The 17146-nt window shown below is 33.5% G+C and overlaps 1 protein-coding gene across 8 annotated transcripts; it reads right to left on the bottom strand.

Moving 5' to 3' along the window:
• Positions 1 to 169: 169 nt before the first annotated feature.
• Positions 170 to 16937, bottom strand: LOC108047742 (dynamin). Of its 8 annotated transcripts, none has more exons than XM_017128066.2 (17): positions 16921 to 16937; positions 15993 to 16258; positions 14261 to 14334; positions 13439 to 14195; positions 13258 to 13374; positions 12969 to 13197; positions 12743 to 12900; positions 12566 to 12672; positions 12138 to 12331; positions 8599 to 8718; positions 8223 to 8234; positions 7214 to 7219; positions 5584 to 5787; positions 5435 to 5528; positions 5230 to 5366; positions 5022 to 5164; positions 170 to 1135 (listed from the first exon to the last, which is right to left on the bottom strand). In XM_017128066.2, the coding sequence occupies exons 2-17, from the start codon at positions 16136 to 16138 to the stop codon at positions 985 to 987; spliced, it is 2649 nt and encodes an 882-aa protein (XP_016983555.1). In that variant the 5' UTR covers positions 16139 to 16258; positions 16921 to 16937; the 3' UTR covers positions 170 to 984. The 8 variants fall into 8 exon arrangements, with proteins under 8 accessions (XP_016983555.1, XP_016983553.1, XP_016983557.1 ...); XM_017128064.2 differs by having other exon boundaries at positions 16837 to 16925; XM_017128068.2 differs by lacking the exon at positions 16921 to 16937 and adding an exon at positions 16837 to 16855 and having other exon boundaries at positions 15993 to 16249.
• Between the last annotated feature and the right edge of the window lie 209 nt (positions 16938 to 17146).

Consider the following 17146-nt stretch of genomic DNA (forward strand, 5'->3'; position numbering starts at 1 on the left):
TTACAAGAAAGATTAGCGCTTTTTTAATTTGGAACTCCTCGCTGCAGAAAGAGGGGCAAAATGGAGGAACCGCGAAATTTTCTCCAGCAAAATCTGGTTCAGCCTCCAGTCAACTAACCTAATTTAAATGGGAAATACTTGCATGCTTATTTATATGAAAAGACATGTATTAAAGAAAACGCAAATAATTATATTTTAGTTTATTTTCTTAATAACATACGACTATAAACAAGAATCATTAAAGACATTAACCTTAACACACATAATAATATTGTTGTATTGAATAGTTTTTAAATAATTATTTTCCGCAACACGGACTCATCGATGCTAAATTATATTTGTTCGCATTTATTTTGTTGTTTCAAAGATAGTTAATACATATTTTAAAGTGAATACATAGTTTTATTTTACCATCAATGTAGAAGCATTTTAACACTGCAATTAACGTTTTTTCATTCTTTAGTTTTATTTAAGCTACAAATAAAAAACAGGCTTGATTGCACTCGGAAAGTGCAACAACGCCAGCAAGTGCTATTTTACATCGCAATCGGGCGTTATTGCACTTGTTAAGATACAATAACTCCTGCAGGCATTATCTTATCGCACATTTTCAATTGCAATAACGCCTCTTCAACTGCATTACTAATAACTATAATACCCTCTGCAAAGTTATAAAAACAAAACTACAAACCTAAATTTTTTTTTACATATAAATATTCCTTTTTGATAATAAATTTATTTATTTCATGCTTGAATATACTTTAAAAAGTAAATGTTCCATGATGATATCAACTCGAAAGCAGTAGCTCAATTGTAAAAATGTCCAAAGCTTGTGACACCGACAATTTTTTCCATAGATTTAAAACCAACAGACATCTAAAAAGCTTCGAATTATGTGATACTTCTTTGATGGTATGTGATGACGCGTACGTGCTTGCTATTCGTTAATAATTTTTATGCGCATTATGCTTATTTTTGCCTGAATTACTTGAATCGGGAACTAAAGGCATTTGATAATTCATTGACGGCTGCTTGGCCAACAGCCTGATTAACTTGTCCACGCATACTCTCCGGTACATAACGATGGGCGCCCGTTTGTTGAGTAATAGCACCGCCGAGAGCTCCAGAAACACGCCTTGAAATGTATAAGTAGTGGATTATTGAATTTGAAATCTTAACATCCTCATTCTTATTAATAATTGGCGCAGTCTATGTCTATGCAACCAACCAAACAGTTATAGATTTGCTTTAAGCCCCTGATTGTTAGTATCGGTTTTTCAGATTAAATTCCAATACCTTTGACGATATTAAAAATAAATAAAAAAATATTGAAATAAAATATATTTAAAGAGGTCAGCCCATATATATATATTTTTTTAGCACTCTTTAGCAAAATAAGAATGTATAATTTTCTTAAATATGTGCTGAATCCAAATCTGGCCACGAAAATGTTCCAGAATCACAGTGTTTTGAGAGAATAGATTTCAAAGTTGAAAAAGAGAATAGGACGAAATTTACAAATTGTTTGTCCTTTTTACAGATTTTTAATCCGTATTTTCTACTTTTTTCCCCGATATTATCGAATTCAGGAATTTACTTTTTTTTGACATAGTCACATTAGCATTACCAAAACTCGACTTCGCTTATGTACATACATATGTACACTTTAAGATAAACACCAAAAATAAAAAGAAATATGTGTCCCGCCAGTAAGCAATACACACTTATGCAATACGAACAATTTATGTATTTATTTATGCACTTTATTTGTGTATACGTAAACTGGTCATATGTAATATAATTTGCTTCATATTTCCATCGTCACAATCCATTTGAGTAAGTCACAAGAGTATTTTCATGACTTATATTTGTAATCAACATTAAAATAATACATTTTACATAAATATATATTGAAAGACAACAGTACTTTTGGGTTGACATGGCAAGAAAGGGTTTAACGTCAAAAGTATACAAAAAAAAAATAAGGGCTCTGCTATTATTCTGCACACAGCTGCTTATGCTAATAATTTTTTTATTTAAGAGGAAATCGATACAAACCACTTAAAAAATCTTTGCGATATTCATTCACAGCTTATGTTGTATTTATTTTCTTTTGGATTTAAAAAAAAATTGTTTTATACATCTTATATGTATTTCTTCAAATATTTTTTATTAGCTTTTTTGCTGTCATAAAAATCAGTTTAGGAAGTGACCTTTGATTTATATTCGAACTTTCTGATATTTGTCTTGGTCGGCGTTTTTTTAAATTGCCGAAACTTAAACAAAGACCTAGAAATATTCACGGAATGGACAATACAACTTAATCGTGTAAATTAATCGTTTCTTGGAAACGGGACAGCGTAATTAACTTCCGACTATCTTAAACGGAATGGGAATAAATAATTTTTCTTACAGAAATAGCATTAAAAAGTAATAAAATCTTCACAGTGAAAAAATAGTTGAAGAAAAGCAATAATTAATAAGTTTCTAATTTTCACCAGGCTGCATATTCATATTGCCCATTTTTATGGTCAGCATTAAAAATTAGCAGATCAGAAAAACCAAAGCAAATCTTACTTAATCAGTTTGAGTCCCAATAATCCCAATAACTTTTTTAATTAATCGGAGGGGCTTTTTTTTACTATTTTTTTGTTTTCGTAAGTTCAAGGAAATACTTTGTGACTGACCTTAAATGTTTTTAACGTTGCTTTACCTAACATTTTCTAATTTAATTGGGTTTTATAGTTTAACATCAACAACAACACAATGCAGTTAACGAAAGCTATTTATTAATAGTTAGCTATATAATTAAGATAATTGGTTAATATCGCCATTAAGCATCTGCCCATACAAATAGTTACATAACTTTTGAGCGTATGCCATTGATAAAGGGACATAAAATAATAATTAGACATGCACGAACAAATGCACATACATTTGTACATATATTGTATATCTACACAGGAAAGTAGACATTACGAAAAACATCTTATGGAATTAAAGAAATCATGTGCATCTCGACTAGTTGCTTTTCACATATTAAGAATTTATATCAGTTTTAACGCTTTCAGGTTATATATTGACTACAATAATACGCAAGCGATTTAAATGTATCGATTTCCCATCGTTGTTGTTATTTTGGATTTTGCCGGAATAATATCAAAGTTCAATTGTTGAAAGTAGAATTGGGTACTGTGTTGGTTAAATCGTCAGCAAGCTACTTTTTGAAGGTTCATCCCCTAGACGTACATATGTATCTCGATGCTGACAACAATTTAACGACGTCTGTATATTTGTTATTGAATACATTTGATTTCGTGTTAGGCAATTTTGTTGTAGGTTTGATTTAAGAATGTTTTGGTTTTTATCGTATCACATAGAAAGAGAAAAAAGAGACAACAAAAACAGTTTTATTAATTTTGTTCCAAACATCTTGATCAAGAAAATTATTAGTCAACTTAAATTAAACAGTGATAAGGCATAGCTTGAATTTTAAGTTCAAAAATTACGCGACTAATTAATAAATCATATTATACAGCAGGGTTACACAGAAATCGCTTTTGCTAGCATTTCACTTCAATTTCCATATGCGTTGCCACAGATCTTTTTATCAGGTGATTTTAAAATCGCGAACCGTTTACCACTTTTATTCAACCAATCCATACATAAATAATTTATCGAAGGGGTGTATAACTCCCGTTAAATCCTATATATATACTTTAAAATAAACCTCGTGATTAAATTAACATAATAACAAATGGCTAACCAAACTTTTGACTGAGTAATACAATTTATTGTCAGCACTGCCACTACTCTGAATTCGGGCCCCAATCTTAAATGTTTTAAATTAACCAATTTAGAAGATGGGAAATGTCAATTTCACCGCGTAGTAAACTTCTAAATAAAAAGCATAATACCTTATGACTTTATCAAACATTATCATTTGGATAAACAAAATACAAAATTGTTTACGTGAAATAGTCGAGGCAAAAAAATATTTAAATTATGCAGATTTATACATATTTTTAATAATACGGTTTTTTTAATTAGTTAATTATAGTTTTTAAAAATAAATGTTAAAGCATTGTTATTTTTGTTAGTAATCATAAAAAACTTTAAAAAAAATACATAATATAATTATTTCCCCAGGACTACATATGTACATAGGCGATGTCGCTTCGGATAATGCTAGAGTGATTTTACTCATGGAAAAGGTCTAGTTGCTAATTAAAATGTATTTAAATACGAATTAAATATATAGAGGTGCCACATAAATCGCTTTCCATTTCGCCCTGCCACAAATACTTAGGATAAAGATATGTATGCATACATAACACTTTTGAAACAAAATATTACTTTAATGACGAAAAACGTTAATCGATTAATGGGTTGATATGGGTTGTTAAGACAGTTTATGTGGACCTCTTTACAAACTGTTAAGTAAACCATTTTGAAGTAAGCGCTTGAAAGCTCCTAAAAATCAATCAAATCAATTGGCTAGCAAATAATTTCGACCAGTGTACTTGTACTAATAAATGTGTTTTCTATTAACAAAGAAAAGAAATAGAACTCAGAACTTTAGTTTTAGGTTTTGGGTTCAAAATATCCTCCTAATATAAATATGAAACCATTTTGAAAAGCAACAAACAACAAAAAAAGTTGTATATATTTTATTGGGGACAAAGTTGAAAAAAAGTTCTGCAAAATAAAATTGAAATTAATACGAAAAAATTAAATCCTTGATTAATAAGGTTTGCTGAAATGCTAATAAATTAATTACTCGTGGTTCTGTGGCCACGCGATCATTGGCTGTTTCCGATTTCACTAAGGATTTCTGTGACACCCCTAAAATATGGATCATTATTTTACAAACAAAACTCGCGAACAAGTTTCCAGTCAAAATAAATGCAGTCATATCGAAAGGATGACTTAAGAATAAGTTTGCAGAACAATGACCCATATTTATTTGGCAGTAAATAAATACAAAAGATAAAGACATCCTCACGGCAAAGGGTACTTACGATGGTAGCATTGGTGGGGGCAGAGCTCCTCCGGGACGACCGCCAGGTAGTGGTGGTGCACCACCTCCTGGGCGATTCGGAATCGCTGGAGCTGGGCGACCTGAAGCCGGTGGCAATGGTGGGTTCCGTCCACCCATGGTGCCCTGCAAGGCGAACGATTCGATATCAATGCACCATATATTAACGAAAATGCTTCGGCAAGTTTTACCTGTGCGGTAGGTGCTGGCTTACGGGGAGCACCCGGACTTGGAGGGGAGAGTCGTGGGTTATCCAGGCCACTGGGTAGCCAATCGTTTTTAACTGGAGGAGGCAATGGCTGGGACACAGTTGCCATAGATACGTCGCCTTAAAGCCATTCAAAAACGGTTAGACACGTGAATGCTAATACTAACTTGTTGACTATTGATATTTACCTATAATCTGCAATGCGTCCTTACAGGCGCGGTACATACGCAGCATTTCCTCTCGCCGGGTGGCCGACTCGGCTGACTCCTCCATCATCTGGGACTGTAACTCAAGAGTTAGTCATGCTGTATTTCAAGACTTTTGTTCTCCTATTTACCTGATCACCAGACGCGTAGAGATGTGCCAGAAGTTCTCCGTTGATAAAGTCCTTGGCATTGTTAATTATGAGCATCATAATTGCTTTGGGCACCATGTCGCGCGTGGTCTTTGTAACGATCTTCATATACGAGTCAACCAGGTTGCGAATGGTCTCCACCTGCCGCTCCAGCTGTGGATCGGTGGAACTCTCCTCACTGGCCGACTGTTGTTTGCGGAAATTCGTATTCGGTTTGGTATGGGGAATTGATAGTAATTTTATGGATTGTTGATAAATTTGTAAAGTGCAAAAATATTTAAAAAACATAAGAACTAACTAAATCGTGCATATAAAAACAAGGGAGAATGCTGTAGTCGAGTGTCCGACTGTTAGATACCCAACTACAAAATTAGGTGCATACTTTTTTTTTTAGTAAATGTTTAATAAATGTAAATGGTTAATAAATGAAAATTAAAAAAAAATAAGTAATGAGTGGATTTTCTGGGGCGAAGGGGTCATAGAAAAATGTTTAGCAAACTTCATCTAAACCACCATTGTTTTTAATATTTATATTACTAATTTTGGAGCTGAACTGTGCCAACTTTTAACATATCCTTCAAACTATATGGGCTTTTTTATATTGCAAAAAAAAACTAATACAGGATAGGGATACATTTTCACATTCCATTGTTGGAAAAATTAATTAAAATTAAAAGGAGTACCACAAAAATTCCTTTCGACTTCAATTTAAGCCCACTAACTTTTCAGGAAATATTTTTTTTATTTTTGCATCGGGATAATCGGCCATCTAAATAAGATTATCCTGTGTGCCATTTACTATTGAGTACAGTGTATTTCTGATTTGTACTTTGGATGTATCGATGTTTGGCAAATACTGTTTTAGGAACCACTGTTTTTGGATTTTCCGAACTCTTATTTGTAATATGATGAACAAATTTTTGAGTTCCATGCGTTTTAATATTTTAAATTTAAACTTTGAATTCAAATTTGTTAAATAAGTATTCAAATATAATAAAAATTAATTTTAAAGATCAAATTACATGCAAGAGTCGACCGTCAAAATTTAGTACAAAATAGAGGAGTGTTTCAGACAACCCTTTGTTTTAGCTTTACCAATTGGTATAACCTAAAGCCTCGTTAATAATTTTGAATTGGTTCCATCCTTTTTTTTTGCAGAATTTGCAGGATTAGGTTTATTGGAAAATAAAAACTAAAAGGATGTCGCCACCTTTTCGCCTCTGCTTCCTTAAATTTATGACGGGAAACCTTTAAATTTGTTAAAATTAAGAAATAACGTAATAGTCGAATCCCCCGACTATGAGATACCCGCTGCTTACTGCCCTTTAAGAAAACTTTAAAACTAACTTCACAAGAGACTGTTAGTTAACTCTTTTGGAGCACTTTTGGAACCCGAGATGATGATCATACGGACAAACAGACATGACATGATGGAAATTGCTTTACAGGGTCGTAGGAAATGCTTCCTCATACCCTTTAGATACTTTTTCATAAACACAGTTACGACTTTTACAATAGGAGAAGCGGCTATACTTTTATAAATATGTGTTGAAAAAAATTCAAACATTACTTAACTAAAAAAATTGAACATAAATGATTTAAATGAACATACTTGTTGCTAAAAACCAACCGGAAGAAATTATTAATTTAGTTTGTGTTTTTGGCGTTTTTTAGATTGGTCGTTTTGTTCGGTAGGAGGCGGAAAAATAGAAGAGAACAACATGTTCACAATCGTTAAGAAAAACAAGTAACAATGGAATAGTCGAGTTGACCGACTATGAGATAATCAGTAATTATTAGTTAGTTAAATAAACATGATGTACTAACTACAACAGGTTAAAGCATCGCAGAAACCGACAGACAACTTTCTTTCAATAAGTTTTTTGATTGCCTGCTTGGTTAATGGTAAAAAATATCACAGCCTTAGTATGTTATATCAAAATATGAATAAGTCATGTAGCAGAATTAACCGACGAATAGTCCCTTCAGAAAATGATTTTTGGATATCGGTCCGTGTAATATTTACTCGCAGTCGAGAAAAAGGTCGAATAATGATTTTTTAATACTGCACAATGTTTATTACAAACAAGTAGAATGTTTTTTTCTCGCACCAAATTGAAATCCGAATTTTGTGCGATTAAAATTTAAGTGCATTTTTCTTATGAGAACAAAATTTGAAATACTACTCGGGCTATGATATTATAGTTAATCGCAAGGTTTGTTGAATAATTTGAATGGTGTTATATTTTTTATTCGAATATTTTATATAAAATATAAATTTTTGTTTATGTGATGTTATATTTGAAATATCCTGAACCGATTAATGTAAAACAAAACCATTAGATATTAGTAGAGACGTAGGATTTTTTTTAAATTAAAATTTTGAAAAATATTGGTTTTTAGTTTTGTGAAATAAATTGTTATAAGCGACTTAAATACCTCAATTCTCTGTCTTTCAAAATAAAAATAAATATATTAAACAAAACATGTATAATTAATCAAAAGGATGTTCAAATAATTTATTAGTTGTTAGTATATAAATTCGCATAAGTTTATCCGAGTTTCCATAGATAAGTACGATAAAGCAAATGAAATCGTAGAAGTTACAAATATTAACAAACCTCTTGTCCTTCCTGGATGACGATTATAAAAAAAGCATCATTATTGCGATATATGTTGTGGATTTGGTCAATAGAATAGCAAAAACAAAGAAATATATATTTTTAAAAATTATTCTACATTGATTTTTAATTATTCGTTTATTAATAGTCTTAGTTGTAAATAATAAGACAATGCAACTGCTCTGACCAATTAAAAACACTCTTTTTGGACTGCAAACTTTAAAATTTGTATAAGACAGTCAGCCAAAAGAGTGAACTATTGATTTGTCTATTATTGGAGGCAATTTCTAAACTGTAGAAATAGCGTCGTTTTATATAGACTTTAATATCTGAATGGGAAGACATATCCATTGATTATTGGTTTTTATATACGCACCTCATCCCCGTTTTCCTGAGTCTCTTGCTTTTCGGGATAGACACCAGCTCGCAAAAAGGAAGCCTTCCACGACTCCACATCTTCCACCGTCTCGCAGGACAGCTCCAGTTGTTTGTAGTCCTAAAATACCGCGTGTTTAAAAGCGTTGAAGCAAAAACAGATAAAAAACAAAACAATTTATGATATAACATTTTAACAAACACTTGTTGTATTCAATAGATAATCAGAATAAAAAGTTTGTGATATTAATTTTGCTGTTTAGTTTTGTGTTTAGTTATGTTAGAGGAATGACGACTACCGATAACTTCAAGAAATACATTATTAACTCACAGAACCGCATATAAACCTATAAAGTGCTAATAGTTGTGTGAGCTTCTCAACAACGACGCATGGGGTTCAGCCTTCATTTCGATTGGAATGCTTAAAATAAATTATAACATTTTTCAAGAATTCGCGCTTGTTTTCTTAAATAAGTAATGAGTAAAACGATGTTGTTCATACGACTCCATAATGCAGAAAAACATATTTCAAAGATTATTTATAAAGGAATGCCAAAGTTTTTGGAATGGTTTTTGATCTATATTCTTACCTAGCCTATATAGTTCCCGATATGTGTTACTACGTACAGACACTCAGAGGGACAAATCAAACATATTCTGTTTTCTTGGGATAGAATTCACAGCCGAAGAAATATATTACTCTAATATTATGTGCATGTCAGTCTGCCCTAAAAGTTAGATAAAAGGGGTTGTACTTAATAATACATTTTTCTTTTAACTTGTGCCACAAACTTTTCAGTATTCCCAACATTTCTTTGGGCGGAATAGTGTTCCGTTAACATTTTTGTATCTGAGCTTTTGAAAAATTGAATTTTCTCTAAAGCAATTTTCATGAAGTATTTGGCAATGAAAATCATTCTCTGCGGATATGTTTATTATACACATTTCTCGTAGAGTAAAGAGTAGAAGTAGAAAGGTATTACGCGGTTCATAAGCTATACATATATGGTTACACAAAAAAAAAAACTGGTAACAAAACGTAGGCAGACAACGGACTTCTCTGCCTCTGTTTCAGGATGGTTCTGTGCATTTCTTTCTCTTCGTTCCTTGCTCGCTAATGCGCCGATCACGCCATATACAAGTACCCATTGTAGATTTCCCATTTCAAAAGTCATTGTCGATCAGTGTAGCCTAATAGCCCCATCTGCGCATCTGCTGTGGAATCGTTGACCGACTGTTTACGCTTATGCAGCAACAAATGATAACTATAACAAACATGAAAAGTTTAAGAAAAATTAATATTGTGTGGTGTCGCTCTTGTTGGCAATGGCGTCATATATTCGACTGGAAAGTGAAACATCCGGTTTGCAATATATTGTAAAGAAATTGAGCACAGAGCTAGCCTGATGTTTTCAATTAACAAACATCCGCACATGTTATCGTTTAATATTACATCTGGCCAATAAGTTGGACACTTAAGGACATCAATATTTTGCTTCGGAATCCAGGATTTCACAGTCCGTGAAAATGTAGGCTGAAAACGCGAATTCAAGCTTACAAACATGTTTTGAAATGTGCTGTTCGTCCAAGGTATCTTTAAAATTAGGGATTACTTTGGATTTGTTGGCTCAAAAATATGAAACTTTAAAAATAAAAGAAGTCTTATGAAACATTAAATATGTATCAAAGATAATAAAGATATTTAAAAACTTTGCTGCTGTACACAAAACAAGAAATTTTGAGGGGAAAAAAGAATTCCAAATTTAGTAGTAAAAATAAACGGGAAAGAAAGTTAGCGTCGTTATTAAAAAACGGGAGAGGAATTGTTATTCTCTTGTATTTATAGCAAATATGTATTAGTGCGTAATAAATTATCGTTCCCGTGACAGTCGCCACAGAAAAATAGCGTTTAAAATAGTTTTATGTGGTTAGCTTTTGCACTGAGCGAAAAAGAGCGTGGGAAATAGTCAAGTTTTTACAAATCTCAAGGAATCTGCTTAAATTCGAATAAGAAGCACATATTAGGCCAGGAAAGAAAATAAACGCAAACATCTTAAGAATCAACTAAGTTTAGCGAATTCTACAAGATGTAGGGAAATAAGTATGTGAAATTGTGGTTCGATACGCGGGAAACTTGATCTGCCTTCGCCTAAAGTAATTTCATGCTACAAGTTTTTCAACTAAGCGAATAAACACATAGAAAAAGGCAGTCCGACATGATTATATCGAAGAAATACATGCATTTTCAATACAACATCTTCTTATATGTTCCTTACAGGGGGGGTTTTAGGCCCCAAAAACCTTGGGTGTGTTTCCTTCACAGCGTTCTGCTTCAAATGTAACACTCGGCACAAGTGTAATCAATAGTATTGATTTAAAAGTTAAAGAATCGTCCTCAAGACTGGTTGCACTCTCTTAATAGTTTTTAACCAACTCTCAGAAGCATCTCAGAATAAGAAGAGCTACAAAGATTGTCCTTTTGGAAACCTTGAATGGAGTAGATAAGCCAAGCAAAATAAAATCTACCATCTTAAATGTCTCTACCAACTGACATGAGGTAAACAATATGAAATTGAAATGGAAACAGATAGAGAGGAAAGTATTTGTTCGTACCCATAATGCAGTACACCTTTCCGAAAAAAACTGTAAACTGTAAACTGTTTGACAATCCAATTGGATTCCTCATCTTAACAGGACAGGTTATGGAAAACTGCGTAAGAAATGTACAATTTCATTAAGAAGCTGGATAAAGGAAAGGAGAAGCTGTATTGCTTGAATGCGTTACACCCAGAGAACTACAAAATGTGTCAAAGCAATACATTGCCCACGTAATAGGATGTGTGACCTAAATGAAATGGGTCATGCTCATTTTTTAGGTCATTATTCCTAAAATATAGGTCATTTAGTTTTGTGGATTTTCTCTGAGTATATTATTTATCCTGTTAACAAGCAAAAATGGAACTCGAAAACCGTTATTAGTTATTGAGATTTCAGACAAATTCACTATATTCTATCAGAAAGCTATAACAATAACGACTTTCGAACGAATTTAATGTAAACTGTGGTGTGCGTTGCGAAACCTTTAGAAAGTTTCTAGACAATTCAATTATCTTACGAATGCTTTGAAGTGTATAAACCTTATATACAATTAATTGATTAAATAATGGTGTATGACTACTATTGGCGCGATTCATTATGTATCAAAAATTGTCGTGAACTTCTCAAGCTTATCAAGCATCACAAAATAAAAAGGCAAAAGGAGTTTACGACGTAGCAAACTCCTTGGCCTTTATTTGACTTAAATGTTGATAAAAACATAGTAATTTTTATATTATACAAAAAAATAATTAATTGATCTCTTGCCCTATTTAACCAAAGGATTCAAATTGGGGTATACAATGAAATTTGAATTATTTTCAAAAGTATATCAAAAATTGCTTTTGTTGTTTGTTTAGTTATTTTGATTTAAAGTTTTTCTCTGGTTTTGTTTCTGAAATCATTTAAAATTCATTTTTTTGTATGTTAACAAAAATTACTAACCTTATAAACATTACGTCCATCGGGACTAAATAAAGCAAATGTAACACGTCTAGACATTGACATAAATCCCTGTTCAATATCACGCAATTTTAAACCATCCAACGGCAGCATAAATTTCTTTTCTTTCTCATCCTCGTCCTTATACCAGGAGATACTCTCGGATGTTAACACAAACCAATAGGGACGTGATCCACCTGCAAAACACATTTAAAAGTCAATGAATGCCCAAGGAAATTAACACGAAGTAAAAAAGGTATAAGTGAATTATATGGGTAACTATGGGTATTTGCAAAATCATATTTCTATCCCCCTTAACTATGAAGTTAAATGGCTATATTCTGGGGTGCCATAGAGTTTTGCGAATCCGCGGATAATATGTGTTCCCTATCCTGTATCCTATCCTAAATCTTGTAGAATGTTATACATACCTTTCATGATACCAAGGTTTTGTATGACCATGTGACCCTTACGAATAACTTGGTTGCCAAGCTGACGAGTTCCAGTTTTATTGGCGTTTTCAGATTTATTTTGAGCGCTTTAACAAAAAAAAGAAACAAAATCAGTTTATAAATAAATTTCAGGATGGCAATAGTTTTAATACACACTTGGCGAAACCAATAAAATCCTCATGATTGGTATTCATGTAAGCCAGCTCAAAATCAATAAGCAAAAGAATTTGTTCCTTGCAACTGTGCTCACGTTGGCGAACATGTGTTGTGATAATACGTTCTGTTTCCTCACGCAAACGTGGGTATCGACTCATCTAGAGTAAATGATAGGTGATTATTGAATATGGTTATGCTTTAATTTAAAGTAAATTAGTTAACTTACTTTAGCTGTGCACATGCGCACAACCACAGAAAGTTCCTGTACGACTAGATCGACACACTTTATTACCGGCTCCTTAAGCAACGCAATTTGTCTTTTGACAATTGCCTCAAACGCCATATCGGGTGTGAAGAGGCCGACGCGAATACCGTGAATGTTTCGAATAGCAAATGAGATCTCTCGTCGTAATTCCTTTTCATCGCAAGCCATCTTTACTATCTCAAAGCGTAGTCTATAACGGAATCAAGCATCATGTTATATTATGACAGCGTTAAGTTTTAGTGTAACTTACCGCTCATGAAAAATGCGATTAATCTTGGCGCCACCTGAGAGCTCATTTGTATTGACCAAAGCTGAGCCACTGCCTTCAATTGTTCGCTCGAAGTCAGATTGCAGCTGCTGAATCATTCTGTGTGGAGTAAATGTTGTATGTTTTATCTAATAGATGTAAGATCAAATTGTTATACACTTACTGGAGCATAGCTTTTGTTTTAATGCTGGCATCGCCGGGCTGAAAGTGTTTGAACTCTTCAACCTCCTTCTCCAAGGTAAGCATCTGCTTTTGCAACTTGTCTCGCAAGCCAGGTAACGTGTCCCGTATATGGTTAGTAAGTTGTTGGTTAAGCACCCTTTGCAAATAGGGAGTTCCAAGACGATCGGCCATATGACGGTAGGAAGGATGACTTAAAAAGAACTTGCGCTCGGCCGCTAGAGCCTGGTGGATATCCTTGCGTCCTTCTATATCTTTCTGTGATCTATTCACAACGCCAATATATCCTCGGCGTAGAGGAAGCAGCTTGTTCTCGAGAATGTCACGTGCATCAGTGCCCTCGTCCATAAGATCAAGCTTTGTTATTACTCCGATGGTGCGCACACCCTGTGGATCCACCTCCTTTGCCAACTTAAGCGCATCCGAGTTAGCCAGATCAGTATTGGCCGGGGTCACAGCCAGAATTAAGCAAGTCTCTTTGCGAATAAATTGGAATATCATCTGCTTAATTTGCTGTTCAATATCTACTGGTTGATCACCAATTGCCACTTTTGTTAAGCCTGGTAAATCAATCAGAGTAAGATTGAGAACATGCGGCGAGTACACGCGCAAATTAATTGGAATGTTTGAAATGCCTTTGTTACTTCCGGTCACACGATCCGTTTCATCTTCGATCTCTTTTCTGATCTCATCAAAGCTTGTAAACTTTTTGCCTTTACAGTGAAGGAACTCTCCATGCTCTGAAGACAAATTTAAATTGAGCAATGTAAAAGAATGAAAACAGCTATATGTATGTTCAACTTACCGGTAACTCCATTGATCAGCTGCAATATTAAAGGTCTACGGGTCACAATGCCAGAGCCTCGAGGCAAGAAATCTCTGCAAAAAATTAAAAAAATTATTAAAAGACTATTTTATTCAGAACCTAAGCGAATTAAAAACGTTAATTAACGCTTGAGATTAAAACAAGAAGTCAAAATACTTTGTTTTTTAAAATTTGTGTTGTACATGTTGAAAGTAAAACAAAATTCTGAATAAATTTAAACTTTGCATAAGAAGTACGTTAAAAAACACTGCGATTGGTTTGGAACAGTGACAATAAGACAAATTGAATGATCTGGCCCTTACTGTTTTAAGATTTTAAGAGAGATTTTAAACTTTGCGGTACTGTGACGCATTAGGAGCTGTCGAAATAAGCTTTCGAAAAACGTTTTTTTAAACCTATGAAGCAGTCAATGAGTTTATTAAAAAGGTATTTAAGATTTTATCCTAAGAAATGGTCAATATTATATTTAAATTAAAATCACTTGCAACTAAAAACTGACACATAAATTTTTTGTTCAAATTTGTTTTTAAATTTTATAAATAAAAATTCTAATCTCAAATGACGGTTGTTTCAAAAATATCAAATACCGATTTATTTCGATTCATATGAATAATAATCTCAAATAACGATTATTCCCAAGTTTTAGGGGAACTACAGAAACTGCAAAGGTTTGTCTTCTATATCCTGTTGCTATTATATAGCCAATATAGAGCTAAAGTTCGAGATAAAAATAACTTTGGCTTACCGAAGTTGGCTTCCTCTCTCTTCTCGGTTTGATTGCTCTATATGTAATATAGGAAACCACCCTAATTGACAGACATACACACATACATGTGTACCACACGGCGCATGCGAAATCTATCTGGACTATTTTGAACATAGTGAGCTTATGTAAGCACAATGGTTTAATGCAGTTTGTAAATACATATCAATGGGTATATTTATTGCCGTATATTCGGAAAATCAAATGTACATGAGCTATTCACAAAGCCTGTAATATGTATGCGGTTTCTTTGCATTGAAATTAAAAGTTTACATCAAGTAAACCTAAACCCATGTGGCATTTCCAAAATTTAACGAATCGGTTACTAATCAAGACAGGAAAGTGTGCAGCAACAGAAACTTCAATGGTTGCGTGCAATCAATTTCCTTATCTATATAAGGGCGTAAGCCATTGTTTTCATTATGTTTGTATTTAGAGTGGACACTCACTAACAAAGAAAAATGAGAGACAGCGCAGGCATATAGATACAAATGAGAGCTGCGACACAAGTGACGGTCGTATTGATACATACATTTTAGATTTTTGTTAACAATTTTGATTTTGGCTTAATTCGCGTTTTGTTCATATTTGACCTTTGATTAAATATCTGGCGTGTACTCAAGATAGATACATTTTTCTTATCAGCATAATTAGGTTAACGCCACTGATAATAAATATTTGGCCATTACTCACCACCCACTATGTGCACCTGTTTTGAATCCAACGATTATTGATTGTTAGGTTCTTATCAATAAACAAAAATACCCCTAAACATATTCCTAGGAACATATGTAATATTTGACTTTTTTTAAGAAATGTCCTGGATAAAAATAATAAATTCTAAAGTTAACGTACAAAGTTTAACGACCAGAGAATGTTGCACGCAGAAAAATCGATTTGCTGCAGCCAAGATGGTACACCAACAAAAATCTTATCACTTATACTCACTTGCCAACGAAGTTTTCCAAAACAGAACTTTTGCCAGCTGACTGACCGCCGACCACCGCGATCTGCGGCAGATCCAATTGCATATGCACGCCAAGCGATGTGAAGGCATCTTGCAGCTTATTTACAATCGTTATAAGGTTGTCCATTTTCACAATTAGATTAGATTAGGTTTAGATCGAACTGCGCGACGGACGTCTGTTCCAGCCTCGTCCAGGTGTCTTGTGTTCTAATATCTCCGTTTCCTGCACCGCGCACTTCTGTAATTACTGTATTATTGTTAACAAATTAAAACTTATTATCTACAATGAGAATTTCGTTCTTTTCTCGACTCCTTTCACTCTGACACTTTCATTTTCGTTTAACGTCAATAATCACAGTTTGCAATTAAGATAAAAAAAAATACTGCGTAAGCCGTGGGCAGTTGCTCATCCGATACCTCGGTTCACATGCAGTTACTCATTCTCCCACAGGTAATCACGATTACTACTACAAAAACCTTTTATGCTGGGTGTAATGAAACTAATACAATTCGCCACCAGCGACAAGCAAGCAAAGGTTGTTGTTGGGTCACTAGCAAAAATGTTTATCGACATTTACACAAAAAGAATTTATGTATGTACATATACTCCGCAAATTTGAAAAGAGCCAAAGAAAATTGTTATCGACTTTTCAATGGTCATTTCTTTTTTTCGGGCGTAACAGTGCAAGTGTAAATGTTATGTTTATCGCCCAAAACGCACAACAAAATGAACAATTGCGTTCAGACAATAAGCAAATATTTATTTTTTTGTTTGGCTTTTTTTTCTTATCTTTCTTTTTGAGCAAACAGAATACTATCACCAACACTCTTCGCTTCCAAGTCGTACAATGGATTTATTTTAGAGAACAACTAAAACTAGAGATGCAAAAAAACCATCATAATCTGTACCCGATAAGCTGCGTATGATTTTTGGTATAATTGATAGGGCTGGGTGAATCACCACCGATATCGACATATCAAATATTCGCATAGGCGAATAACTATCGATGTTTGGGTTTCGATGATAATCGATAGGTGTCAGAACCCGTTTACACTGGAGATGCGCCCAAGAGTTTTTTAAATTTAATATTTATTTTTAAGCTTGGCCCCTAGAAATAGAGGTATCAAAAACGAA

The sequence above is a fragment of the Drosophila rhopaloa genome, unplaced genomic scaffold, assembly GCF_018152115.1.
Source record: "Drosophila rhopaloa isolate 14029-0021.01 unplaced genomic scaffold, ASM1815211v1 contig_3, whole genome shotgun sequence".
Lineage (NCBI taxonomy): Eukaryota > Metazoa > Arthropoda > Insecta > Diptera > Drosophilidae > Drosophila > Drosophila rhopaloa.

Bases quoted from the DNA above. Each gene is read 5' to 3' on its own strand.
- LOC108047742 (XM_017128066.2), bottom strand. From the start codon at position 16,138: ATGGACAACCTTATAACGATTGTAAATAAGCTGCAAGATGCCTTCACA. The intron at 14,196-14,260 runs GTAAGTTGAACA...ATTTGTCTTCAG, and splicing joins GCTGATCAATGGAGTTACCG to AGCATGGAGAGTTCCTTCAC. The intron at 12,673-12,742 runs GTGTGTATTAAA...TTTTTGTTAAAG, and splicing joins GATTTTATTGGTTTCGCCAA to CGCTCAAAATAAATCTGAAA.